This window comes from Oncorhynchus keta, chromosome 9, assembly GCF_023373465.1.
Source record: "Oncorhynchus keta strain PuntledgeMale-10-30-2019 chromosome 9, Oket_V2, whole genome shotgun sequence".
Lineage (NCBI taxonomy): Eukaryota > Metazoa > Chordata > Actinopteri > Salmoniformes > Salmonidae > Oncorhynchus > Oncorhynchus keta.
The window spans coordinates 40,739,380-40,766,270 of NC_068429.1; the positions used below are offsets into that span (position 1 = coordinate 40,739,380).

At 42.9% G+C, this 26,891-nt stretch overlaps 1 protein-coding gene across 3 annotated transcripts in view; it reads right to left on the reverse strand.

The window, feature by feature from the left end:
- LOC118387829 (uncharacterized) overlaps positions 1-26,644 on the reverse strand; it is a 35,950-nt gene extending 9,306 nt beyond the window's left edge. For 2 of the 3 annotated variants that reach the window (XR_008143328.1, XM_035776586.2), the window contains exons 1-9: positions 26,175-26,642; positions 18,470-18,660; positions 10,642-10,760; positions 10,474-10,563; positions 4,612-4,732; positions 4,347-4,486; positions 2,718-2,920; positions 2,285-2,394; positions 77-218 (exon numbers count right to left, since the gene is read on the reverse strand). Coding sequence is in view for 2 of the 3 variants with exons in the window: in XM_035776586.2 (XP_035632479.1) it covers positions 77-218; positions 2,285-2,394; positions 2,718-2,920; positions 4,347-4,486; positions 4,612-4,732; positions 10,474-10,563; positions 10,642-10,760; positions 18,470-18,660; positions 26,175-26,233 (1,175 nt within the window). In the remaining variant the exon portion in view is untranslated. Of the gene's footprint in view, positions 1-76; positions 219-2,284; positions 2,395-2,717; positions 2,921-4,346; positions 4,487-4,611; positions 4,733-10,473; positions 10,564-10,641; positions 10,761-18,469; positions 18,661-26,174 lie in introns of all 3 variants that reach the window. The other variant, XM_035776587.2, reaches the window with a different exon arrangement.
- Between the last annotated feature and the right edge of the window lie 247 nt (positions 26,645-26,891).

Below are 26,891 nucleotides of genomic sequence, written 5' to 3' on the forward strand. Positions count from 1 at the left end.
GGCCACTAAAACATACCTTATAGCATGGAATGCTACAACTATTTTGAGTAAAGATAAATGTCAACAGTAGGCTCACGTCAGGGCTTTCTGTCGAACGACGATGAAGTCGGGTCTCCCTGCCTTGAAGACGACCCTGGCGTTGGCCTGAACCCACACCCACACACCTGCCTTAGTCAGCAGCCTAAAAATGGTGAAACCAGTCTCTCCTGTTTTTATCACTACAGAGAGATAAAGGGGAGGAGAGAGAGAGGGGGAGAGATGAGGAGGAGAGAGAGATATAGCGAGGAGGAGAGAGAGATATAGCGAGGAGGAGAGAGAGATATAGCGAGGAGGTGAGAGAGATATAGAGGGGAGGTGAGAGAGATATAGAGGGGAGGTGAGAGAGATATAGCGAGGAGGTGAGAGAGATATAGCGAGGAGGTGAGAGAGATATAGCGAGGAGGTGAGAGAGATATAGAGGGGAGGAGAGAGAGATATAGCGAGGAGGAGAGAGAGATATAGCGAGGAGGAGAGAGAGAGATAGCGAGGAGGAGAGAGAGAGATATAGTGGGGAGGAGAGAGAGAGATATAGTGGGGAGGAGAGAGAGATATAGCAAGGAGGAGAGAGAGATATAGCGAGGAGGAGAGAGAGATATAGCGAGGAGGAGAGAGAGAGATATAGAGGGGAGGAGAGAGATATAGAGGGGAGGAGAGAGATATAGCGAGGAGGAGGAGAGAGATATAGAGGGGAGGTGAGAGAGATATAGCGAGGAGGAGGGGGAGGAGAGAGATATATAGAGGGGAGGAGAGAGATATAGAGGGGAGGAGAGATATATATATAGCGGGGAGGAGAGAGAGATATAGCGAGATATAGCAAGGAGGAGAGAGAGATATAGCGAGATATAGCGAGGAGGAGAGAGAGATATAGCGAGGAGGAGAGAGAGATATAGAGGGGAGGAGAGAGATATAGCGAGGAGGAGAGAGAGAGATATAGAGGGGAGGAGAGAGATAGAGGGGAGGAGAGAGAGATATAGCGAGGAGGAGAGAGATATAGAGGGGAGGAGAGAGAGATATAGCGAGGAGGAGAGAGATATAGAGGGGAGGAGAGAGAGATATAGCGAGGAGGAGAGAGAGATATAGAGGGGAGGAGAGAGATATAGCGAGGTGGAGAGAGAGAGATATAGAGGGGAGGAGAGAGATATAGAGGGGAGGAGAGAGAGATATAGCGAGGAGGAGAGATATATATATAGCGGGGAGGAGAGAGAGATATAGAGGGGAGGAGAGAGATATAGCGAGGAGGAGAGAGAGAGATATAGAGGGGAGGAGAGAGATATAGAGGGGAGGAGAGAGATATAGAGGGGAGGTGAGAGAGATATATAGCGAGGAGGAGAGAGAGATATAGAGGGAAGGAGAGCGATATAGAGGGCAGGAGAGAGAGATATAGCGAGGACGAGAGAGAGATATAGCGAGGAGGTGGAGAGAGATATAGCGAGGGGGAGGAGAGAGATATAGAGGGGAGGAGAGAGATATAGCGAGGAGGAGAGGGAGATATAGAGGGGAGGAGAGAGAGATATAGAGGGGAGGGGAGAGAGATATAGAGGGGAGGGGAGAGAGATGTAGAGGGGAGAGAGATGTAGAGGGGAGGAGAGATGTAGAGGGGAGGAGAGATGTAGAGGGGAGGTGAGAGAGATGTAGAGGGGAGGTGAGAGAGATGTAGAGGGGAGGTGAGAGAGATGTAGAGGGGAGGTGAGAGAGATGTAGAGGGGAGGTGAGAGAGATGTAGAGGGGAGGTGAGAGAGATGTAGAGGGGAGGAGAGAGAGATGTAGAGGGGAGGAGAGAGAGATGTAGAGGGGGGAGAGAGAGAGATGTAGAGGGGAGGAGAGAGAGAGATGTAGAGGGGAGGTGAGAGAGAGAGATGTAGAGGGGAGGTGAGAGAGATGTAGAGGGGAGGTGAGAGAGAGATGTAGAGGGGAGGGGAGAGAGAGATGTAGAGGGGAGGTGAGAGAGATGTACAGGGGAGGTGAGAGAGATGTAGAGGGGAGGAGAGAGAGAGATGTAGAGGGGAGGAGAGAGAGAGATGTAGAGGGGAGGAGAGAGAGAGATGTAGAGGGGAGGTGAGAGAGATGTACAGGGGAGGTGAGAGAGATGTAGAGGGGAGGAGAGAGAGAGATGTAGAGGGGAGGTGAGAGAAAGGAGTCAGACTCTGCATCATAATGAATGTTGGCTTGCAAAACACCAGATGTAAGCTTCAGAAAATGTTTACTCATATGCGTGTGTGTAATGAGTAACTACAATCGAACTCACTTTTGAGGTGGTTGTCTGCGCAGTACATCATGTCAGCAGCATGGATGAACTGGTAACCTGAGCCTCTAGTGACCAACTCTGTTTCAGAGTAACCCAGCACCACTTTACCTCTGGAGGGGATAGAAGAGACACATGGCACACACACACACACACACACACATACACACACACAGATGTGCCGAGACACACACACACAGGTCAATTTATGAAGGTCCGATGCTGTAGCACATATTATTAGAAGAAAACCAACATTGTCCTCTCAAGTTCCCTCTGTTAGTCCCAGGGAGGGTACAATGTTGTAAGTGATGCTGTGAGATGTGATGGGAGATTGCACACATTGCTTCCCCTTCTTTCAGTACAGTACCTGGTGTCTATACCCATAGGGTTAGGGTAAGGGTTAACACACTACAGGGTTTGGGGGTTACTCCAGTACCTGGTGTCTATACCCATGGGGGCGAAGTCCAGTCTGTGTTTGGTCTGGAAGAGGAGAGTCTTGGTCCTGATCTCCATGACAGCCGGGGGCTGCAGGGGCGCAGCGATGGCAAGGAGGGCCAGCTGAGCGGGGGTCGTGGCCCCGTCATCCGCCAGCCTCCCCTGACCACACACATACTTCAGACGCCCCTGGAACTTCAACGCCTAGAGGAGAGAGAGAGCTCGTGTTGCATACAGTGATTCATTCACATGTATTTTTAGGCGAGTGCTCTCCATATCATGAATGGATTATGGTTAACCTATGGATCACATTTGATACAGTTGAAGTCAGAAGTTTACATACACCTTAGCCAAATACATTTAAACGCACAATTCCTGACATTTAATCCTAGTAAGAATTCCCTTTCTTAGGTCAGTTAGGATCACCACTATTTTAAGAACGTGAAATGTCAGAATAATAGTAGATAAATCATTCTATTTCACCTTTTATTTATTCAAATGGGAAGACCCATTTGCGACCAAGCTTTAACTTCCTGACTGATGTGATTGAGATGTTGCTTCAATCTATCCATATAATTTTGATTCCTCATGATGCCATCTATTCTATGAAGGGCACCAGTCCCTCTTGCAGCAAAGCACCTCCACAACATGATGCTGCCACCCCTGTGCTTCACAGTTGGGATGGTATTCTTCGGCTTGCAAGCCTCCCCTTTTTCCTCCAAACATAACGATGGTCATTATGGTCAAACAGTTCTATTTTTGTTCCATCAGACCAGATGACATTTCTCCAAAAAGTATGATCTTTGACCCCATATGCAGTTGCAAACCGTAGTCTGGCTTTTTTATGGCGGTTTTGTAGCGGTGGCTTCTTCCTTGTTGAGCGGCCTTTCAAGATATGTCGATATGAGATTTGTTTTACTGTGGATATAGATATTTCTGAACCTGTTTCCTCCAGCATCTTCACAAGGTCCTTTGCTGTTGTTCTGGGATTGATTTGCACTTTTCACACCAATGTACGCTCATCTCTAGGAGACAGAACGCGTCTCCTTCCTGAGTGGTATGATGGCTGTGTTTATACTTGCATACTATTGTTTGTACAGATGAACGTGGTACCTTCGAGCATTTGGAAATTGCTCCCAAGGATGAACCAGACTTGTGGAGGTCTACAATTATTTTTCTGGGGTCTTGGCTGATTCCTTTTGATTTTCCCATGATGTCAAGCAAAGAGGCACTGAGTTTGAAGGTAGGCCATGAAATACATCCACAGGTACACCTCCAATTGACTCAAATGATGTCAATTAGCCTATGAGAAGCTTCTAAAGCCATTACATAATTTTCTGGAATTTTCCAACCTGTTTAAAGGCAGTCAACTTAGTGTATGTAAACTTCTGACCCACTGGAATTGTGATACAGTGAATAAGTAAAATACTCTGTCTGTAAACAATTATTGGAAAAATGACTTGTGTCATGCACAAAGTAGATGTCCTAACCGACTTGGAAAAACTATAGTTTGTTAAACAAGAAACTTGTGGAGTGATTGGAAAACAAGTTTGAATGACTCCAACCTAAGTGTATGTAAACGTCCGACTTCAACCGTATATGTATTTATCATATCTGTATGTGGCCCTACCAGGAAGCCGGAGGTGTTGTCTAGCAGACAGCGGAAGCGACAGCAGAAGCTTCTCTCTAGGAAGAAGCTGTTGTCTGGAGGGATGTGCTGGGGCAGGTAGCTCATAGACTCACCATGAGGCCTGCTGCAAGATTGCCTGGCTGCAGAAGACAGTTGACATTCCAATTAGACACCTGTTTGAGATACTTGGGACTGTACTATCAATAGCTGACCAACCACTAAAAGAAACATTTTCAGAGTGCTGTGGTCCATGTACTGTACACACCGTCTGGTGCGGCCTCTGAGTCGTTCTGGTTGGGGTTGAGAGCGACGTGAAGCTGACACCGGAACATGGCTCTGTCATCTATGTGGATCAGGTCGTACACACTCTGGTGCACCACATCAGACTGGGCAGCATTATATTCATCCAGAAATGAACCCAGAGTTAACATGCTGAATGCTACAACTGTCATAAACATAGTGCCCAAGAGGTCCATAATTCTACATCGAACGATTCCATAAATCAATAAGTTATGATCAGTGCCTTCGGAAAGTATTCAGATGCCTTGACTTCTCCCACATTGTGTTACGTTACAGCCTTATTCTAAAATGGATTACATCGTTGTTTTCCCTTATCAATCTACACACAATACCCCATAATGAAGAAGCAAAAGGAGTTTTTATGACATGTTTGCTCATTTAAGTATTCAGTCCCTTTACTCAGTACTTTTTTAAGCACCTTTGGCAGCGATTACAGCCTCATGTCCTCTTGGGTTTGACGCTACAAGCTTGGCACACCTGTATTTGGGGAGTTTCTCCCATTCTTCTCTGCAGATCCTCTCAAGCTCTGTCAGGTTGGATGGGGAGCGTCGCAGCACAGCTATTTTCAGGTCTCTCCAGAGATGTTCGATCGGGTTCAGGTCTGGCTGGACCACTTAAGGACATTCAAAGAGTTATCCCAAAGAGACTTGTCCACTCTTGTGTTGTCTTGGCTGTGTGCTTAGGGTCGTTGTCCTGTTGGAAGGTGAACCTTTGCCTCAGTCTGAGGTCCTGAGAGCTCTGGAGCAGATTTTCATCAAGGATCTCTCTGCACTTTGCTCCGTTCATCTTTGCCTTGATCCTGACTAGTCTCTCAGTCCCTGCCGCTGAAAAACACCCCCACAGCATGATGCTGCCACCCCCATGCTTTACCGTAGGGATGGTGCCAGGTTTCCTCCAGACGTGGCGCTTGGCATTCAGGCCAAAAAGTACAATCTTGTTTTCATCAGACGAGAGAATCTTGTTTCTCATGGTCTGAGTCCTTTAGGTGCCTTTTGGCAAACTCCAAGCTGGCTGTCATGTATGTACCTCTTTGTCACCACTTCCACCGTCGGTGGTTCCTCTCCCTGTTCGGGCGGCGCTCGGGGGTCGGCGTACCAGCCATCACCGATCCATGTTTTCTTTTCCGTTTGTTTCGTCTTTGGTTCATTCACACCTGGTTATCATTTGCTTTAATTTCTGTGTGTATATTTACCTACCTCAAATCAATCAAATTTTATTTGTCACATACACATGGTTAGCAGATGTTAATGCGAGTGTAGCGAAATGCTTGTGCTTCTAGTTCCGACAATGCAGTAATAACCAACAAGTAATCTAACAATTCCAAAACTACTGTCTTATACACAGTGTAAGGGGATAAAGAACATGTACATAAAGGTATATGAATGAGTGATGGTACAGAGCAGCATAGGCAAGATACAGTAGATGGTATCGAGTACAGTATATACATATGAGATGAGTATGTAAACAAAGTGGCATAGTTGAAGTGGCTAGTGATACATGTATTACATAAGGATGATATAGAGTACAGTATATACGTATACATATGAGATGAATAATGTAGGGTATGTAAACATATTAGGTAGCATTGTTTAAAGTGGCTAGTGATATATTTTACATAATTTCCCATCAATTCCCATTATTAAAGTGGCTGGAGTTGAGTCAGTGTGTTGGCAGCAGCCACTCAATGTTAGTGGTGGCTGTTTAACAATCTGATGGCCTTGAGATAGAAGCTGCTTTTCAGTCTCTCGGTCCCAGCTTTGATGCACCTGTACTGACCTCGCCTTCTGGATGATAGCGGGGTGAACAGGCAGTGGCTCGGGTGGTTGTTGTCTTGATGATCTTTATGCCCTTCCTATAACATCTGGTGGTGTAGGTGTCCTGGAGGGCAGGTAGTTTGCCCCCGGTGATGCGTTGTGCAGACCTCACGACCCTCTGGAGAGCCTTGCGGTTGTGGGCGGAGCAGTTGCCGTACCAGGCGGTGATACAGCCCGCTAGGATGCTCTCGATTGTGCATCTGTAGAAGTTTGTGTGCTTTTGGTGACAAGACGAATTTCTTCAGCCTCCTGAGGTTGAAGAGGCGCTGCTGCGCCTTCTTCACAATGCTGTCTGTGTGAGTGGACCAATTCAGTTTGTCTGTGATGTGTATGCCGAGGAACTTAAAACTTACTACCCTCTCCACTACTGTTCCATCGATGTGGATAGGGGGGTGTTCCCTCTGCTGTTTCCTGAAGTCCACAATCATCTCCTTAGTTTTGTTGACGTTGAGTGTGAGGTTATTTTCCTGACACCACACTCCGAGGGCCCTCACCTCCTCCCTGTAGGCCGTCTCGTCGTTGTTGGTAATCAAGCCTACCACTGTTGTGTCGTCTGCAAACTTGATGATTGAGTTGGAGGCGTGCGTGGCCACGCAGTCGTGGGTGAACAGGGAATACAGGAGAGGGCTCAGAACGCACCCTTGTGGGGCCCCAGTGTTGAGGATCAGCGGGGTGGAGATGTTGTTGCCTACCCTCACCACCTGGGGGTGGCCCGTCAGGAAGTACAGTACCCAGTTGCACAGGGCGGGGTCGAGACCCAGGGTCTCGAGCTTGATGACGAGCTTGGAGGGTACTATGGTGTTGAATGCCGAGCTGTAGTCGATGAACAGCATTCTCACATAGGTATTCCTCTTGTCCAGATGGGTTAGGGCAGTGTGCAGTGTGGTTGAGATTGCATCGTCTATGGACCTATTTGGGCGGTAAGCAAATTGGAGTGGGTCTAGGGTGTCAGGTAGGGTGGAGGTGATATGGTCCTTGACTAGTCTCTCAAAGCACTTCATGATGACGGAAGTGAGTGCTACGGGGCGGTAGTCGTTTAGCTCAGTTACCTTAGCTTTCTTGGGAACAGGAACAATGGTGGCCCTCTTGAAGCATGTGGGAACAGCAGACTGGTATAGGTATTGATTGAATATGTCTGTAAACACACCGGCCAGCTGGTCTGCGCATGCTCTGAGGGCGCGGCTGGGGATGCCGTCTGGGCCTGCAGCCTTGCGAGGGTTAACACGTTTAAATGTTTTACTCACCTCGGCTGCAGTGAAGGAGAGTCCGCATGTTTTCGTTGCAGGCCGTGTCAGTGGCACTGTATTGTCCTCAAAGCGGGCAAAAAAAGTTATTTAGTCTGCCTGGGAGCAAGACATCCTGGTCCGTGACTGGGCTGGTTTTCTTCTTGTAGTCCGTGATTGACTGTAGACCCTGCCACATACCTCTTGTGTCTGAGCCGTTGAATTGAGATTCTACTTTGTCTCTATACTGACGCTTAGCTTGTTTGATAGCCTTGCGGAGGGAATAGCTGCACTGTTTGTATTCGGTCATGTTACCAGTCACCTTGCCCTGATTAAAAGCAGTGGTTCGCACTTTCAGTTTCACGCGAATGCTGCCATCAATCCACGGTTTCTGGTTAGGGAATGTTTTAATCGTTGCTATGGGAACGACATATTCAACGCACGTTCTAATGAACTCACACACCGAATCAGCGTATTCGTCAATGTTGTTATCTGACGCAATACGAAACATATCCCAGTCCACGTGATGAAGCAGTCTTGGAGTGTGGAATCAGCTTGGCCGGACCAGCGTTGGACAGACCTCAGCGTGGGAGCTTCTTGTTTTAGTTTCTGTCTGTAGGCAGGGATCAGCAAACTAGAGTCGTGGTCAGCTTTTCCGAAAGGAGGGCAGGGCAGGGCCTTATATGCGTCGCGGAAGTTAGAATAACAATGATCCAAGGTTTTTCCAGCCCTGGTTGCGCAATCGATATGCTGATACAATTTAGGGAGTCTTGTTTTCAGATTAGCCTTGTTAAAATCCCCAGCTACAATGAATGCATGGATTCCAGTTTGCAAAGAGTCAAATAAAGTTCGTTCAGAGCCATCGATGTGTCTGCTTGGGGGGGGAATATATACGGCTGTGATTATAATCAAAGAGAATTCTCTTGGTAGATAATGGGGTCGACATTTGATTGTGAGGAATTCTCCTAAATCAGGTGAACAGAAGGATTTGAGTTCCTGTATGTTTCTGTGATCACACCACGTCTCGTTAGCCATAAGGCATACGCCCCCGCCCCTCTTCTTACCAGAAAGATGTTTGTTTCTGTCGGCGCGATGCGTGGAGAAACCCGCTGGCTGCACCGTCAAATCGGAGGGTCTGCTGTCCGGACCTCTGACAGTCTCTATGGGGGTGCCACAGGGTTCAATTCTTGGACCGACTCTCTTCTCTGTATACATCAATGAGGTCGCTCTAGCTGCTGGTGAGTCTCTGATCCACCTCTACGCAGACGACACCATTCTGTATACTTCCGGCCCTTCTTTGGACACTGTGTTAACAACCCTCCAGGCAAGCTTCAATGCCATACAACTCTCCTTCCATGGCCTCCAATTGCTCTTAAATACAAGTAAAACTAAATGCATGCTCTTCAACCGATCGCTACCTGCACCTGCCCGCCTGTCCAACATCACTACTCTGGACGGGTCTGACAACTACAAAACTTAGGTGTCTGGTTAGACTGTAAACTCTCCTTCCAGACCCATATCAAACATCTCCAATCCAAAGTTAAATCTGTAATTGGCTTCCTATTTCGCAACAAAGCATCCTTCACTCATGCTGCCAAACATACCCTTGTAAAACTGACCATCCTACCAATCCTCGACTTTGGCGATGTCATTTACAAAATAGCCTCCAATACCCTACTCAACAAATTGGATGCAGTCTATCACAGTGCAATCCGTTTTCTCACCAAAGCCCCATATACTACCCACCATTGCGACCTGTACGCTCTCGTTGGCTGGCCCTCGCTTCATACTCGTCGCCAAACCCACTGGCTCCATGTCATCTACAAGACCCTGCTAGGTAAAGTCCCCCCTTATCTCTGCTCGCGGGTCACCATAGCATCTCCCACCTGTAGCACACGCTCCAGCAGGTATATCTCTCTAGTCACCCCCAAAACCAATTCTTTCTTTGGCCGCCTCTCCTTCCAGTTCTCTGCTGCCAATGACTGGAACGAACTACAAAAATCTCTGAAACTGGAAACACTTATCTCCCTCACTAGCTTTAAGCACCAACTGTCAGAGCAGCTCACAGATTACTGCACCTGTACATAGCCCACCTATAATTTATCCCAAACAACTACCTTTTTCCCTACTGTATTTAATTTATTTATTTATTTTGCTCCTTTGCATCCCATTATTTTTATTTCTACTTTGCACATTCTTCCATTGCAAATCTACCATTCCAGTGTTTGACTTGCCAAATTGTATTTACTTTGCCACCATGGCCTTTTTTTGCCTTTACCTCCCTTATCTCACCTCATTTGCTCACATCGTATATAGACTTGTTTATACTATATTATTGACTGTATGTTTGTTTTACTCCATGTGGAACTCTGTGTCGTTGTATCTGTCGAGCTGCTTTGCTTTATCTTGGCCAGGTCGCAATTGTAAATGAGAACATGTTCTCAACTTGCCTACCTGGTTAAATAAAGGTGAAATAAAAATAAAATGTCCAATCAATGGAATTTAACACAGGTGGACTCCAATTAAGTTGTATACCCATCTCAACAGGATGCATGGAAACAGGATGCACCTGAGCTCAATTTTGAGTCTCATGTCAAAAGATCTGAATACGTGTTAATGTGATATTTCAGTTTTTATTTTGAAATAAAAAAACATGTTTCCGCTTTGTCATTATGGGGTATTGTGTGCAGATTGCTGAGCATTTTTATTTGTTGTATCCATTTTAGAATAAGGCTGTAACGTAACAAAATGTGGAAAGAGTCAAGGGGTATTTTCCCGAAGGCGCTGTACCTGGTGGAAGCCCAGGTAGTCCTGGATGGTTGGAGAGGCGTAGAAGATGGAGCCAGCAGTGGTCACCACCAGGACAAAACCATTCAGGGCCTACGCAGAGAGTGAGAGGATACATGAGAAACACACACACGGAATCCCTGACACACACACACACACACACCGCTATACCTGCAGCAGTAGGTTTCCCTCTGAGAGGCTGACTCCGTCTATAGAAGTGGATGTCCATCCGTTCCTCCCGTTCCCACTGACGAGGGCGGCCGGACACTCACTCTTCTTCTGGAGGGTCGCTGCAACACAGAGGAGATCAAACACGACTTTGTTCGTTAGTCCTTAAATGTATTTCTAGAGTACAGTACACTCCTGAGATGGAGACAGGACTGTCTGAAGCCTTTGAGACCCTGGGGGAATGCACACTGCAATTTTTTAGGTAAATATTTAAGGCCCCTATTAAGCTAATAAATTATGGGTTTATACGCATAAGATTCTAACAAACTACAAATCGCTGTCTTTAGAATAACTGTTTGGCCGTTTGAAAGAAGAGAAAATGCATGACGGTGTGATCACATCCAACTTGGATGAAAAAAGCAACTTTCTGAAATCATCCGACAGAAGTTAATCCAACTTTCTGAAATCATCCGACAGAGGTTAATCCAACTTTCTGAAATCATCCGACAGAGGTTAATCCAACTTTCTGAAATCATCCGACAGAGGTTAATCCAACTTTCTGAAATCATCCGACAGAGGTTAATCCAACTTTCTGAAATCATCCGACAGAGGTTAATCCAACTTTCTGAAATCATCCGACAGAGGTTAATCCAACTTTCTGAAATCATCCGACAGAGGTTAATCCAACTTTCTGAAATCATCCGACAGAGGTTAATCCAACTTTCTGAAATCATCCGACAGAGGTTAATCCAACTTTCTGAAATCATCCGACAGAGGTTAATCCAACTTTCTGAAATCATCCGACAGAGGTTAATCCAGGTCTGATTTTAAAAAATGAGGACATGGGCTCAAAAATGAGGACATGGGCTGTAAGGCTGTGCAGGAAGTGCAGCTCAGTTTCCATCCCATTTTGTGGGCAGTGTGCACATAGCCTGTCTTCTCTTGAGAGCCAGGTCTGCTTTCTTTTTTGGGGCGGCAGGGTAGCCTAGTGGTTAGAGCGTTGGACTACTAACCGGAAGGTTGCAAGTTCAAACCCCCGCGCTGACAAGGTACAGATCTGTGCTTCTGCCCCTGAACAGGAAGTTAACACACTGTTCCTAGGCCATCATTGAAAATAAGAATTTGTTCTTAACTGACTTGCCTAGTTAAATAAAATAAAAATTTGAAAGTAGCAAGTCTATGCTCACTGTCTGTACATAGTCAAAGCTTTCCTTAAGTTTGGGTCAGGTATTCGGTCTCTGTTTAGGGCCAAATAGCATTCTAGTTTGCTCTGTTTTTTTGTTCATTCTTGTTTGGTGTATTACATTGTACGTGGAAGATATTTTAGCAGTCTCAATTTGTTTTTTGTCCCATTTTGTGAATTCTTGGTTGGTGAGCTATAACTGATTCAAGTATTTTTAGCCAGATTGTAATTGGTATGTCAAATTTTATGTTCCTTTTGATGGCATAGAAAGCCCTTCTTGCATTGTCTCTCAGATCGTTCACAGCTTTGTGGAAGTTATCTGAGGTGCTGATGTTTAGGTCAAGGTATGTATCGTTTTTTTGTGTGCTCTAGGGAAACGGTGTCTAGATGGATATTGTACTTGTGGTCCTGGCTACTGGACCTTCTTTGGAACACCATTTTTTCTGTTTTCCTGAGATTTACTCTCAGGACCCAGGTCTGGCAGAATCTGTGCAGAAGATCTACAGTTGAAGTCAGAAGTTTACATCCACTTATGTTGGAGTCATTAAAACTCATTTTTCAATCACTCCACAAATTTCTTGTTAACAAACTATAGTTTTGGCAAGTCGGTTAGGACATCTACTTCGTGCATGACACAATTAATTTTCCAACAATTGTTTACAGACAGATTATTTCACTTATAATTCACTGTATCACATTTCCAGTGGGTCAGAAGTTTACATACACTAAGTTGACTGTGCCTTGAAACAGCTTGGAAAATTACAGAAAATGATGTCATGCCTTCAGAAGCTTCTGATAGGCAAATTGACATCATTTGAGTCAATTGGAGGTGTACCTGTGGATGTATTTCAAGGCCTACATTCAATCTCAGTGCCTCTTTGCTTGACATCATGAGAAAATCAAAAGAAATCAGCCAAGACCTCAGAAAAATAATTGTAGACCTCCACAAGTCTGGTTCATCCTTGGGAGCAATTTCCAAATGCCTGAAAGTATTACGTTCATCTGTACAAACAATAGTACCCAAGCATAAACACCATGCAGCCGTCACATCGCTCAGGAAGGAGACGCGTTCTGTCTGCTAGAGATTAACGTACTTTGGTGCGAAAAGTGCAAATCAATCACAGAACAACAGCAAAAGTACCTTTTGAAGAGGCTGGAGGAAACGGGTACAAAAATATCTATATCCACAGTAAAACGAGTCCTATATCGACATAACCTGAAAGGCCACTCTTCAAGGAAGAAGCCACTACTCCAAAACAGCCATAAAAAGCCAGACTACGGTTTGCAACTGCACATGGGGACAAAGATCGTACTTTTTGGAGAAATGTCCTCTGGTCTGATGAAACAAAAATAGAACTGTTTGGCCATAATGACCATCGTTATGTTTGGAGGAAAAAGGGGGAGGCTTGCAAGCCGAAGAACACCATCCCAACCGTGAAGCACCGGGGTGGCAGCATCATGTTGTGGGGGGGCTTTGCCGCAGGAGGGACTGGTGCACTTCACAAAATAGATGGCATCATGAGGATGGAACTTATGTGGATATATTGAAGTAACATCTCAAGACATCAGTAAGTTAAAGCTTGGTCGCAAATGGGTCTTCCAAATGGACAATGACCCCAAGCATACTTGCAAAGTTATGGCAAAACGACTTAAGGACAACAAAGTCAAGGCATTGGAGTGACCATCACAAAACCCTGACCTCAATCCTATAGAACATTTGTGGGCAGACCTGAAAAGGCATGTGCGAGCAAGGAGGCCTACAAACCTGATTCAGTGACACCAGCTCTGTCAGGAGGAATGGGCCAAAATTCACCCAACTTATTGTGGGAAGCTTGTGGAAGGCTACCCCAAACGTTTGACCCAAGTTAAACAATTTAAAGGCAATGCTACCAAATACTAATTGCGTGTATGTAAACTTCTGACCCACTGGGAATGTGATGAAAGAAATAAAAGCTGAAATAAATCACTCTACTATTATTCTGACATTTCACATTCTTAAAATAAAGTGCTGATCCTAACTGACCTAAGACAGGGAATTTTTTACTAGGATTAAATGTCAGGAATTGTGAAAAACTGAGTTTAAATTTATCTGGCTAAGGTGTATGTAAACTTCCAACTTCAACTGTAGGTGCTGCTGTAGGCCCTCCTTGGTTGGGGACAGAAGCACCAGATCATCAGCAAACAGTAGACAATTGACTTCAGATTCTAGTTCACTGCAATACGTCCCTGATCATGTTTCACTGCGCTATTTCTGGAACAGACAAGAGTATCAGTAACTTCCTACAGGCCACACACACACACGTTGGTCGATTTTCTGACCAACGAACGCTAAATGTGTATCGGTTTTGGGCTCCCACAGACCGATGCACTCATCTTAAACATTTGAACCTGTGGGGATTCGTTACATCCTTACAGCCAGGCCAAAACACACACAGCTGCACCAACGCTCAGATACACACATCTGACTGACCCTGGGGGCTGATGACAGCACGACCTCAAATAACAAACGTGAATGTAGACAGTGGGCAACAACAACAACATCATCATAAAGGTTCTCTGGATAAGTCTGAGCTAAGGCTCCCTGTTGCTATGGGGAGAGGGGTAACCATGGTAACCAACACTAGGCGATGTGGATAGCCTCACCTGGGGCTTATTCACAAGGGTGCCATGTTTATAGAGTGCTTAGATAGAAATGTGTTATCTAGAACAGACACGGTACTAAGAATAACAAATACTATCAGCTCTATACTGTATATTTCTATCTGCAATGTTTCTGATCTATACATTGGCTTACCTTGAAAGCACAGACCTTTAGTCACCTAAGTATACATCAGTGGCAGTCAGTGCCATTTAAGATGAGGAAGGACGATAAAAGAAAATTAAGAGCATGGCCTTATTTCTAATACAGCATATTGGGTGACTGTCATTCATATTCCATTCATCCAGTCAATACCACCTTGCACACTCATGCCTGCATGTAGCTGATCTAGGGTGCAATTCTATTGGACAAATTCATGTACAGTGGGGAGAACAAGTATTTGATACACTGCCGATTTTGCAGGTTCTCCTACTTACAAAGCATGTAGAGGTCTGTAATTTTTTTATCATAGGTACACTTGAACTGTGAGAGACGGAATCTAAAACAAAAATCCAGAAAATCACATTGTATGATTTTTAACTAATTAATTTGCATTATATTGCCTGACATAAGTATTTGATCACCTACCAACCAGTAAGAATTCCGGCTCTCACAGACATGTTAGTTTTTCCTTTAAGAAACCCTCCAGTTTTCCACTCATTACCTGTATTAACTGCACCTGTTTGAACTCGTTACCTGTATAAAAGACACCTGTGCACACACTCAATCAAACAGACTCCAACCTCTCCACAATGGCCAAGACCAGAGAGCTGTGTAAGGACATCAGGATAAGGACATCAGGATAAAATTGTAGACCTGCACAAGGCTGGGATGGGCTACAGGACAATAGGCAAGCAGCTTGGTGAGAAGGCAACAACTGTTGGCGCAATTATTAGAAAATGGAAGAAGTTCAAGATGACGGTCAATCACGCTCAGTCTGGGGCTCCATGCAAGATCTCACCTCGTGGGGCATCAATGATCACGAGGAAGGTGAGGGATCAGCCCAGAACTACACGGCAGGACCTGGTCAATGACCTGAAGAGAGCTGGTACCACAGTCTCAAAGAAAACCATTAGTAACACACTATGCCGTCATGGATTTTGCCAGCAGCTCTTCATTGTGCATCAAGCATTGCGCTGTTTATGACTTCAAGCCTACAGTGCCTTGTGAAAGTATTCGACCCCCCTTGAACTTTGAGACCTTTTGCAAATTTCAGGCTTCAAACATAAAGATATAAAACTGTATTTTTTTTGTGAAGAATCAACAACAAGTGGGACACAATCATGAAGTGGAACGACATTTATTGGATATTTCAAACTTTTATAACAAATCAAAAACTGAAAAATTGGGCGTGCAAAATTATTCAGCCCCTTTACTTTCAGTGCAGCAAACTCTCTCCAGAAGTTCAGTGAGGATCTCTGAATGATCCAATGTTGACCTAAATGACTAATGACGTTGAAAAATCATAATCGGTCGACCTCTACCCGCAATAGCATCTGCTAAACACGTGTATGTGACAAATAACATTTGATTTGAACACAGAGAAGAGAGAGAAGAGAGAGGGAGAGATTGTTTGTATATCATTGTATTTTAAATGTGTGTGACTTTCCTTGTCTATCAGTGTATCAGTGTTAAGTTACTATTGATGTTTTGTGGACCCCAGGAAGAGTAGCTGCTGCTTCTGCAAAAGCTAACGGGATCCAAACTAACAAGAGAGAGAGAGAGAGAGAGAGAGAGAAAGAGACAAAGGGTATAGGAAGAAAAACAAAAGGACAGTAGAGAGAAAGGGAGAGAGGAGGAATAAAAAAGAAAGAGTGTGGAGAAAGAAGGGGTTGTTTGAGGAGAAAACAACAACCTTCATCCAAATCTGACAAAAAAGAAAAGAAGCCTTCAAAAGTTTAGGCTGACTCTCGTAACAATCCCAAACCAAAATGGCATCTATGTGCCACAGCAGTGGGTTGGGTAAGACTGGGGTCTTTTTCCAAACAAAATATTATGTCAGTCTAGAGAATATACCATTAATAACATGCTCTATTTTAGTTGCCTCAGTCACATTCTAATGCCTTGACTCCATCCGAAATACACAGCAAATGTATTTAATACTTTACCCCCCAGATTGGTAAAATGAGTTGTGGTATTGAGTAGAAACTACAATTTAATTACTGAACATGTATGAATTCAGTGTATTGTTAATTATTTTGGATATCATCTTGGCCTATAAACAGGCGGAGAACATTAAACCTGTTTTAACATTAAACCTGTTTAATTACTGAACATGTGTGAATTCAGTGTATTGTTAATTATTTTGGATATCATCTAGGCCTATAAACAGGACTATTTACTAAGCGGAGAACATTAAACCTTTTTTAACATTCAACCTGTCTTTCCTAGAGATGAAAGTCTGATTTTACAGTTTTACTGCAATATACACTACCAGTCAAAAGTTTTAGATCACCTAAAGTTTTTATTTATTTATGTTGTACTGTTTTATACATTGTAGAATAATAGTGAAGACATCAAAACTGAAATAACACATTGAATCATATAGTAACCAAAAAAAGTGTTAAATACATCAAGATATATTTTATTTTTTAGATTCTTCAAGGTAGCCACCCTTCGCCTTGATAACAGCTTTAACACTTGGAATTTTCTCAACCAGCTTCACCTGGAATGCTTTTCCAAAAGTCTTGAAGGAGTAGCCACATATGTTGAGCACTTGTTGGCTGCTTTCCCTTCACTCTGTGGTCCAACTCCTCCCAAACCATCTCAACTTGGTTGAGGGTGGAAGATTGTGGAGGCCAGGTCATCTGATGCAGCACTACACCACTCTCCTTCTTGGTAAAATAGCCATTACACAGACTGGAGGTGTGTTGGGTCATTGTCCCATTGAAAAACAAATGATAGTCCCACTAAGCCCAAACCAGATGGGATGGCGTATCGCTGCAGAATGCTGTGGTACCCATGCTGGTTAAGTGTGCCTTGAATTCTAAATAAATCACAGACAGTGTCACCAGCAAAGCACCCACCATAACACCTCCTCCTCTATGCTTTACGATGGGAAATACACATGCAGAGATCATCCGTTCACCCACACCGCGTCTCACAAAGACAAGGCGGTCGGAACCAAGAATCTCAAATTTGGACCCCAGACCAAAGCACAAATTTCCACCGGTCTAATGTCCATTGCTCGTGTTTCTTGGCCCAAGCAAGTTTCTTGGTGTCCTTTAGTAGTGGTTTCTTTGCAGCAATTTGAACATGGTCTCCTCTGAACAGTTGATGTTGAGATGTGTCTGTTACTTGAAACACAGAGTGATGGTTGCTGATAATGGGCCTCTGTACGCCTATGTAGATATTCCATTAAAAAAAACAGCCATTTCCAGCTACAATAGTCATTTACAACATGAACAATGTCTACACTGTATTTCGGATCAATTTGATGCTATTTTAATGGACAAAAAAATTGCTTTTCTTTCAAAAACAAGTACATTTCTAAGTGACCCCCAACTTTTGAATGGTAGTGCAGGAGATCAACTTTATTCAGTGAGTTCGACACCTTTTATGAACTAGTCAACACTTGCTGTTCAAACGTCAATCAAAGCATAGTAAATAGCCTATGCACCATGGCTGGCTATGGGCTATAGGAAACACGCAAGAGAAAATAAAGAATGTGCCAGAAAAGTGGATTTCGGCTCATCATTACCACTTAGAGCCCCACAGTGGAAGTGTCATAATACCTAGTGGTTAAACAGGGAAATAGTTCCTTCTCGACACCCTCAACTGTTAGTGGCAATGTAGTGATACACACACACACATTCCTAGTTGTCTATGGTAATCTATACTCTCCACTTCACACTTCTGGCTGACATAAAAACAACCTGCTAATGTAATGACTGTAGAGCATGTTCATAGCCTAATTATTTTCCAACAGTGAGTTTAGAGATACATTGTGGTGTGTGTATGGTTCTGTGTGTGTGTGTGTGTGTGTGTGTGTACTTCCATAGTCCACTCACCATGGAAGAAGCTCTTGACCTTGAGGTATCCCACACTGAGCCGGAGGACGGACAGTTTGTCCAGCCGACCCCTGACCTCTTGGGAGAAGGGCAGAAGGCCAGTCAGCCGGTCCAGCTCCCCGTTCAGACGGTCCCGGTGACGTTTAGACGGGTTGGTCATCACCACACCGTCCCCTGGAGCAGGGTTCAGACTGGGGACAGGCAGGAGAGGGGAGGGGGATATAGGAATTTACTGAACAGAGCTGAACTACTGCAGCTGTTTTTCAGAGGCTTTAGCTCAGAGGGCTAACAGACTGAGGCCAGATACGAGAGGACGAGGGACGATTAGGAATCTACTGAACACAGACTGGAGTAATGCACGTGATTGTCAGAGGCTTTAGCTCGGTGAGCTAACACAATCTTGTGGTGCACAGATGACCCAGGTTCAAAACTAGTCAGTAAGCCATTATTGACATGATCTGGATACCTTGAGGTGATGCCCATCTGCTATTGGGGCCATTCAGGAGAGGAGGTGAAGTATAATGGATTTGATACCTGGTCAGTCAAACGTATGTTTATGTCATCTGTAGTGTCCCTGTAGTCAACAGCAGGCTGAGATACTGTTTCAGGGCAATTTCTCTCACCAGATCCTTGAGTAAACAACAAAAGGCGTGTTCACACTGCACCTTAGCCCAGGGCTAAGAGCCTCCTTAGCCCAGGGCTAGCTGGCCCAGCTCAGGAGCTCCAGAATCACAGTGTCAAAATAGTCAGTGACACAGGTCAAGAACAACATATAGAATTTTCACCATAACTAAAAAGATTGCAATTTTGAAACTGCAGTTAGTGAAGAAACTGCAGTCGACTGTGGGATTTTGGATGCAGTATTTGCAGCATACTGCAGTTATACTGCACTCTGACTGCAATATTTTTTCATAAGGGCACTGTCCAAACACTGCATTTTCACCCAAATTGCATATGCTTGTAATACCTGTGATGCGTTCTGCATGCTATTTTAATAAGTACATTTATACAATTTTCATCCTTCCATCTGAAGACAAAATCCTGACAAAAAACAAAATACTTGAATCAGTGCAAAAATATTGGTTGCTATGGCTAATTATGACAATTTGTTAGTTACTCTATCCTTATGAACCGCATAGCATATCATTACAGCAGTATGTACCGGTAAAATAAACTCAGCAAAAAAAGAAACGTCCTCTCACTGTCAACTGAGTATATTTTTAGCAAACTTAACGTGTAAATATTTGTATGAACATAACAAGATTCAACAACTGAGACATAAACTGAACAAGTACCCCAGACATGTGACTAACATAAATGGAATAATGTGTCCCTGAACAAAGGAGGGGGGGTCAAAATAAAAAATAACAGTCAGTATTTGGTGTGGCCACCAGCTGCATTAAGTACTGCAGTGCATCTCCTTCTCATGGACTGTACCCGATTTGCCAGTTCTTGCTGTGAGATGTTACCCCACTCTTCCACCAAGGCACCTCCCAGACATTTCTGGGGGAATAGCCCTAACCCTCTCCCTTCGATCCAACAGGTCCCAGACATGCTTAATGACCATTCCACAGGTGCATGTTCATTAATTGTTTATGGTTCATTGAACAAGCATGGGAAACAGTGTTTAAACACTTTACAATGAAGACCTGTGAAGTTATTTGGATTTTTATGAATTATCTTTGAATGACAGGGCCCTGAAAAAGGGACATTTATTTTTTTGCTGAGTTTATGTTAGCTAGCTGCCTAACATTAGCTGGCTACTAATATATCAAATCTTCCAGTATATGAACTATATATATGCTATTCAACTACCCAACATTTATTGACTTGATTATTCATGTCACTCTTACCTTAGCTACATTTGAATGTACCAGAGCGCAGAATAACTGATGAATTTACAAACACTCAACACCCGATGAATATGGCCAACGTTGGGGGAAAATAACGTAATTAAATTCTTGCCAAGCAGCACAGTTAGTCACCAACGTTTTGGATAACATGAAAAAAGCCTTACCAGCCCTGCTAGGGTGAGTAGAATGGTAAGAGTGAGGATGTGTTATCTTATTTGTGTCTGGAAGTAGCTGGCAAGCTATCCAACTTTAGCATGTTAGTTTGGGTGCTTGACTGCCTTTGTTAGGTCAGAGAGCTTGGATCAACCCTGCTACTTGGCTAGAGCGGGCAGTGTACGCTCTGAACAGTCTGAATTTCCAAAACACCCAAATTCATAAAATGTCTAACTAGTCATTTGTTATGCTAACATGCTAGCAATAGGCTGCATAGCAACAACATACATTTCCGGTAGACATGCGAAGCTCAACTGAAAGGTTAGCATTTGTTTACAGTATACTAAAATGAACTAATAGTATATAGTGTGAAGTATATACTCATTAAGCATATAGTATATTAGAGTATGTTAGTATGGGTATTCGAACACAGCTTGGGTTTGTGAGTATATTGATCAAATGTGTACATATGTTCTGATTGCAGGTTTGAAACCTGTTATCAACATGTATATTGCGGGGGTAGTGGAAAAATACCGAAACGTAGTGTGTGGGGCCGTTGGTCATTCGAAAAGTGGAGGGGCAATATTGGCTACATTTAGGACAGGAAAATTATTATATTTAGTGGGGACACAGGCAGAATCGAAAGCGGTTGGTCAACCGTGCCCGTAATTGTTTATTTGGGGTATTAGGTTGATTGTGGAGGTCTGCACACTGCAAAATGTATAGTAATTTAGACTAAGAATGCATTGAGATACCAATCTGTAATTACCACAAGTGATGAGAATAGTTCATTTTGGGAATATAAGATGAATATACTGTTTCTAAATGTACATTTTAACCGTGACGATGGGTGCTAAGTTGAGGGTCTTGAATTTGAGTGATAGACTCAACATGGAGCATTGAAGACAGTCATTCTAAATGTGGGTTGTATAACATTGATAGTAGGGGTTTTGTTGTACCATGTTATCATAAGTCTAATGTTAAAATGCATTAATACATATGGCTTTCTGGATGATACAGCACAATTGACTTGAGCATGTTTTAGTATGTTTATAACTATATAAGTGGACTAGCAGTAATGACTAACGTGTTATGGGTTAGATAGAATGATTCATTGTGCAAAATATATTTGTAGCCGGAGGCTAAGTACATACAGGGACAGAATGTTTGCATAAGAGTGTGCCAAATGATAGGTGACCATTGCTGTACATTCATACCCTAGGGTGAGGTTAACTTGACTATTATAGTGGAGCATCTGAAAGAGCTCAGTGGTGATCTCGCAAAAGAACACCAACCAGACAACGATTGGAATCGGTTTGGATGGGTTATTATTTGGTGTTATGGGAGCTACAATATATTATAGGTTGATTTATGGCATTGTTATTTTTTTTACAATAATGCTTATTATAGTCGATTCCAACACCTGTTAAGAAATTGTTCAGCAAAGCCATTGAGTCTATTCTTGCCATGTCATTACTGACCCCTGAAGGAAGCACCCAGAACCCTATTTACCTGATGTATTTCCTGTCTGATTAAATGTCTGATGAAGACAATGATAATCCATAACACCAAGGTAAAAACATTCAGTTAATAGTGCAGCCTGTCCATGCCCACAGAGGGGAGGTTATGTGAATGATGCTCCCAAGGTAGAGTTAAGGCCCTACCATCATGGTGACCCTGTGGCAATATGGACAGTCTCAACGAAGTGATTTCCTTGTGTGTGGTGATAAAGTATGTAGTGATGTTTAAATTCATATGTTCCTTTCCCCCTTCTGAGAGTGAATTGCACTATGTGAAGTGTTGAAACTCAATGACAACGGAAGTAACTTACAATTGTAATGTACTAAGTGTAAGAAAGTCTTTCCTCTTCCCTCTTTTCCTCATGTTAATGCTTGTTTAATGAAAATGCTTGTAAGTCACTTTCCATAAGGTTGATACTTAGTCTCAAAAGGGAGGAAATGTCATGGAAAATTAAATAATTTGTCATGCTATCCTGTGTTTTACTGCTTAAAGTATAGTCTCTTGGTATATGCTAGTGTTTTTCTAACCTGCTACAAACTTGTCTTTGCTATACGCCCAGTCTTATGACTAAAGTACATTTGGGAGCAACCGCAGCATGTGACATCCTGTCTTCCTATGGAATTGCTACCACACTTCTCACTAGTGTTGCACGACTGCAGGATTTTTGGAGTCAACTCCAACTCCTGTGGTTGGAGTCGAGGGAGTCGACTCTTGCTCCACCCCCAAAACATTCTGAAATGGATGCACACACGTACACACCACCTTATTATTGCAGAGTCCTACTAGGAAGCAGGGCCAGTCCGGGCCATTCTGCCACCCTAGGCGAGACCAAAAGTTGCCTATTTTCCAGATGTTGAAGTTAGGCGCAATTTAAATTCTGAATGAAAGATGGAAAGACATCCTTTATAGATCTCTGTGTTTAGGCCAAATCAAGGCTGATCCAGACCGGACCAAATCGGAACCAAACATAGACATCTATGATTGGTTCAGATATGACCAAAAACCAACGTCCATGGAAATCAAGGCATGCACCAAAAACATATGTCCAAAAGGTGTCTGCCTCTGTTTACTGAGGTATAGCCTACCATGTCGGCCCCCAATGGAATTTTATGAATGCCCATCCATGTGGTAGGCCCACCGTTTATAAAACAGGCCATTGCATTGGCTTTATTAGACCTGATTCCTGAGACTAATCAATTTGGCAATTTAAACTCTGAATATCAGCTACCCAACTTTATCAGGAGGAGTTATCCTGAGCCTATTTGTAATGTGTTTACACAGGAAATGCAGAAGTATTTTCTTTTTGACTATCATCAGCTCATCAAAAATTTAAATCAATGATCATGACAATTGAGCCCACGGGATGAAACTCCCGAACAGCAGTTGTGAGTAGCCTGATTGTACATTCCATATGGTTCATTTTAATTTGACCGGTCTTGTTTTTAGGATAGGATAGGCTATGATGTTTGTTAACATGTCAGCGCATTCTTTATTCGATTGGGCGCCATTTATGTTAGGCTATTTGATCAGAGAAACCTGCATGATGTAAAAAATGAATCTCATTACATTGTCATACATTTTCTCTCCAGCCTGTAGGCTACAGAAAAGGTCACATACTCTTTCTGATAAAGGATTTGTTAGATTATTTTTTTGACATAACGTTGGTGGAGCGCTGCATCTCTCCAAAAGCACCTGGGAGAGGCGCGCTGGGAATGGACTTGTGATTTTTTTTAACGCCGATACCGATTATTGGAGGACCAAAAAAGCTGATACCGATTAATCGGCCGATTTAAAAAAAAATAATAATAATAAATTGTAATAATGACAATTACAACAATACTGACTTAAGACTTATTTTGACTTAATATAATACATCAATAAAATCAATTTAGCCTCAAGTAGATAATGAAACATGTTCAATTTGGTTTAAATAATGCAAAAACAAAGTGTTGGAGAAGAACGTAAAAGTGCAATATGTGCTATGTAAGAAAGCTAACGTTTCAGTTCCTTGCTCAGAACATGAGAACACATGAAAGCTGGTGGTTCCTTTTAACATGAGTCTTCAATATGCCCAGGTAAGAAGTTTTAGGTTGTAGTTATTGTAGGACTATTTCCCTCTATACCATTTGTATTTCATTAACCTTTGACTATTGGATGTTCTAATGAGTTCTAGTGAGTTATTTGATAGTTAGTGAATTATTAGCCAGTCATAGATAATTTGTAGTCAGCAATGGTGGAGTGATTGCTTCCTACAAGAGCACAAAATGTGTACATTTTTGAAAAGTGGGTCCGACAAAGAGCTTTTTTTTGTCTTAAAGTGGCAGTGTTGTATTTTGATACAGGCTTGAATAAGCTAAGTAGCCAATAGGCAGAGGGTAGCATATTAATGCATTTTATTTTGTAAAGTGGTTTGCATCAAACAACACAACATTTTCAGTCACCTCCTTGCCTGAATGACAAGTGGATAAACAGGTTAACGTCAAGCCCTGCATGTTAAAATGTTATGCGACACATTTTCTCCATTGTTTTTGATGGTAGGCAACTCTGGTAGGACCTACAAAATCTAATCAAACACTTCATGAGGGCCCATGAGCTCATGTTGCGCAACATTTCTAAAGGCTATGCAATTGCGTGAGAAAACGGAGTGGTGGCCTTGATTAAAAAGAGGAGGATCACATCAGCTTTATATAGACTAGGCCTACTATATTTATTTCTCGACTTTACTAATAGTAAGCACATTGCTTCTCTTTAACAGGGGTATAGTCGACCTGGCTGGCATGAAAATGAACCACGGGAAAAAGTCCTCCATTCTCTATTTAAGTGCAAAGATGACATGTATTGTTTTCCCTTGCCCGTTTCAAGACAGGTGCACGATAATGGTCCATTCTAAATCAAACCACATTTCACACATATAGTATTTATTAAATGTAAAGACAATATTAAATTAAGAATAGTCTGATGGGTGACAATATTAGTCTATCACTTTTTCACTTGTGAATTCTATTTTAGTACTTTAGCACTTCAGCAAGAAATAGCGCATGCTATTTTTTTTATATCTATATTTATACAAAGTCCCTTAAAATTAAATATCTAATTGACCATGTGACCTAGACACCTCAAACCAATGTTGCAATGTTCACAGGGTTGGGACATACATCGCACAGGCTTTGGTTATTTGAAAAAAATATAGATATATTTCACCCCTCAATTTATTAGTTAAATGTGTGACTTAGAACTTCAATTGCTCCTTGATCACATGACGTAGGCACCTCAAAGCAACTTTGTATTGTCCAAATACCACTTACACGATTTTATAGAAATATTTGAAAGTATATAATTTCAATAGCTCTTCAACCAAGCTTAGCAACCTAATTTCAACTCTCATTTGTTCCTTACATAGAGCTATGTTGCACAAAATCATTGCACTTGTTTTTTTTATATCTATATTTATACAAAGTCACTTAAAATTCAATAGCTAATTGACCATGTGACCTAGACACCTCGAACCAACGTTGGAATGATCACAGGAGAGGGACATACAGCGCATTTTGGAAAGTATTCAGACTCTTGTCCTCATCAATTTACACGCAATACCCCCTAATGACAAAGCAAAACAGGTTTTTAGATATTTTTGCAAATGTATTAAAAATAAAAACAGAAATACCTTATTTACATAAGTATTCAGACCCTTTGCTATGAGACTCGGGTGCATCCTGTTTCCATTGATCATCCTTGAGACGTTTCTACAACTTAATTGGAGTCCACCTGTGGTCAATTCAATTGATTGGACATGATTTGGAAAAGGCACACACCTGTCTATATAAGTTCCCACAGTTGACAGTGCATGTCAGAGCAAAAACCAAGCCATGAGTTCAAATAAATGGTCTGTAGAGCGCCGAGACAGGATTGTGTCGAGGCACAGATATGGGGAAGGGTACCAAAACATTTCAGCAGCTCTAAAGGTCCCCAGGAACACAATGGCCTCCATCATTCTTAAATGAAAGAAGTTTAGAACCACCAACACTCTTCTTAGAGATATATCGAAACTCAAACCAACTTTACCACGGCCCGGAACCGAAATGGGACACTAATGACTTTCGACCTAATCTAAGAGACGTGCATGACCAGAAGCAGAAAGCAGTGAATACATCCTACATTTATAAGCATATTATGCTTACCTTTTCTGGACGGGTTTCTTCCTCTTCTTCGCCGCATAGATCCCCTCATCCCCCAACATGGTGACTTTTCAAAATAAATACAAATCAATCAAGTTTAAGTTTTCCTCCGCAGTTTATCCGCGTAACGAACATTAAACGCAAAACACACATGAAGTAGCCGACAGTTCCAAGTGCGAACAGAGAAGTTCGCATACTTTCTGCTGGTCCAAACGCCCTTTGCTGTCTGCTCTGTTGTTTTGCGGTCGATAAAACGTTGGTCTGACGGTGGTCCTACTCCTATTTGTCCACTCCAAAGTCACCAAATCTCCACTTCAGTCCTTCAAACGTGAAAATTGTCCAGTCTGTTCCTCAAAGCAAGCTCGACCCGAGACCCTAAAAGGGTTTTCTTTCCGGCACGAGGTTTCAACCAATTGAAATCTCTGTAACATAGAGCTGTGTCACACCGAATATTATTGGTGTAAATTCACTAACGTTGCCATTGTTCTTGGTAAAAGCATTATATTGGCAGCAGCAGAGACGACATCAACGACGTCTGAGACAGAGAGCAGTACAGAGTCAGTGTGCGGTGATGGTGTATATTGTGCCTTTCACTTTTCTCGAGGCATATGTAATAAGTGTGTAACAATAACCTCTGCTGGCAGGGTTGTCTGGGTTTTAGTGAGGTCCGGACTGGGTCTTCCCTTCCTATACATTTTTAAACGTTTAAACTCATTTAGA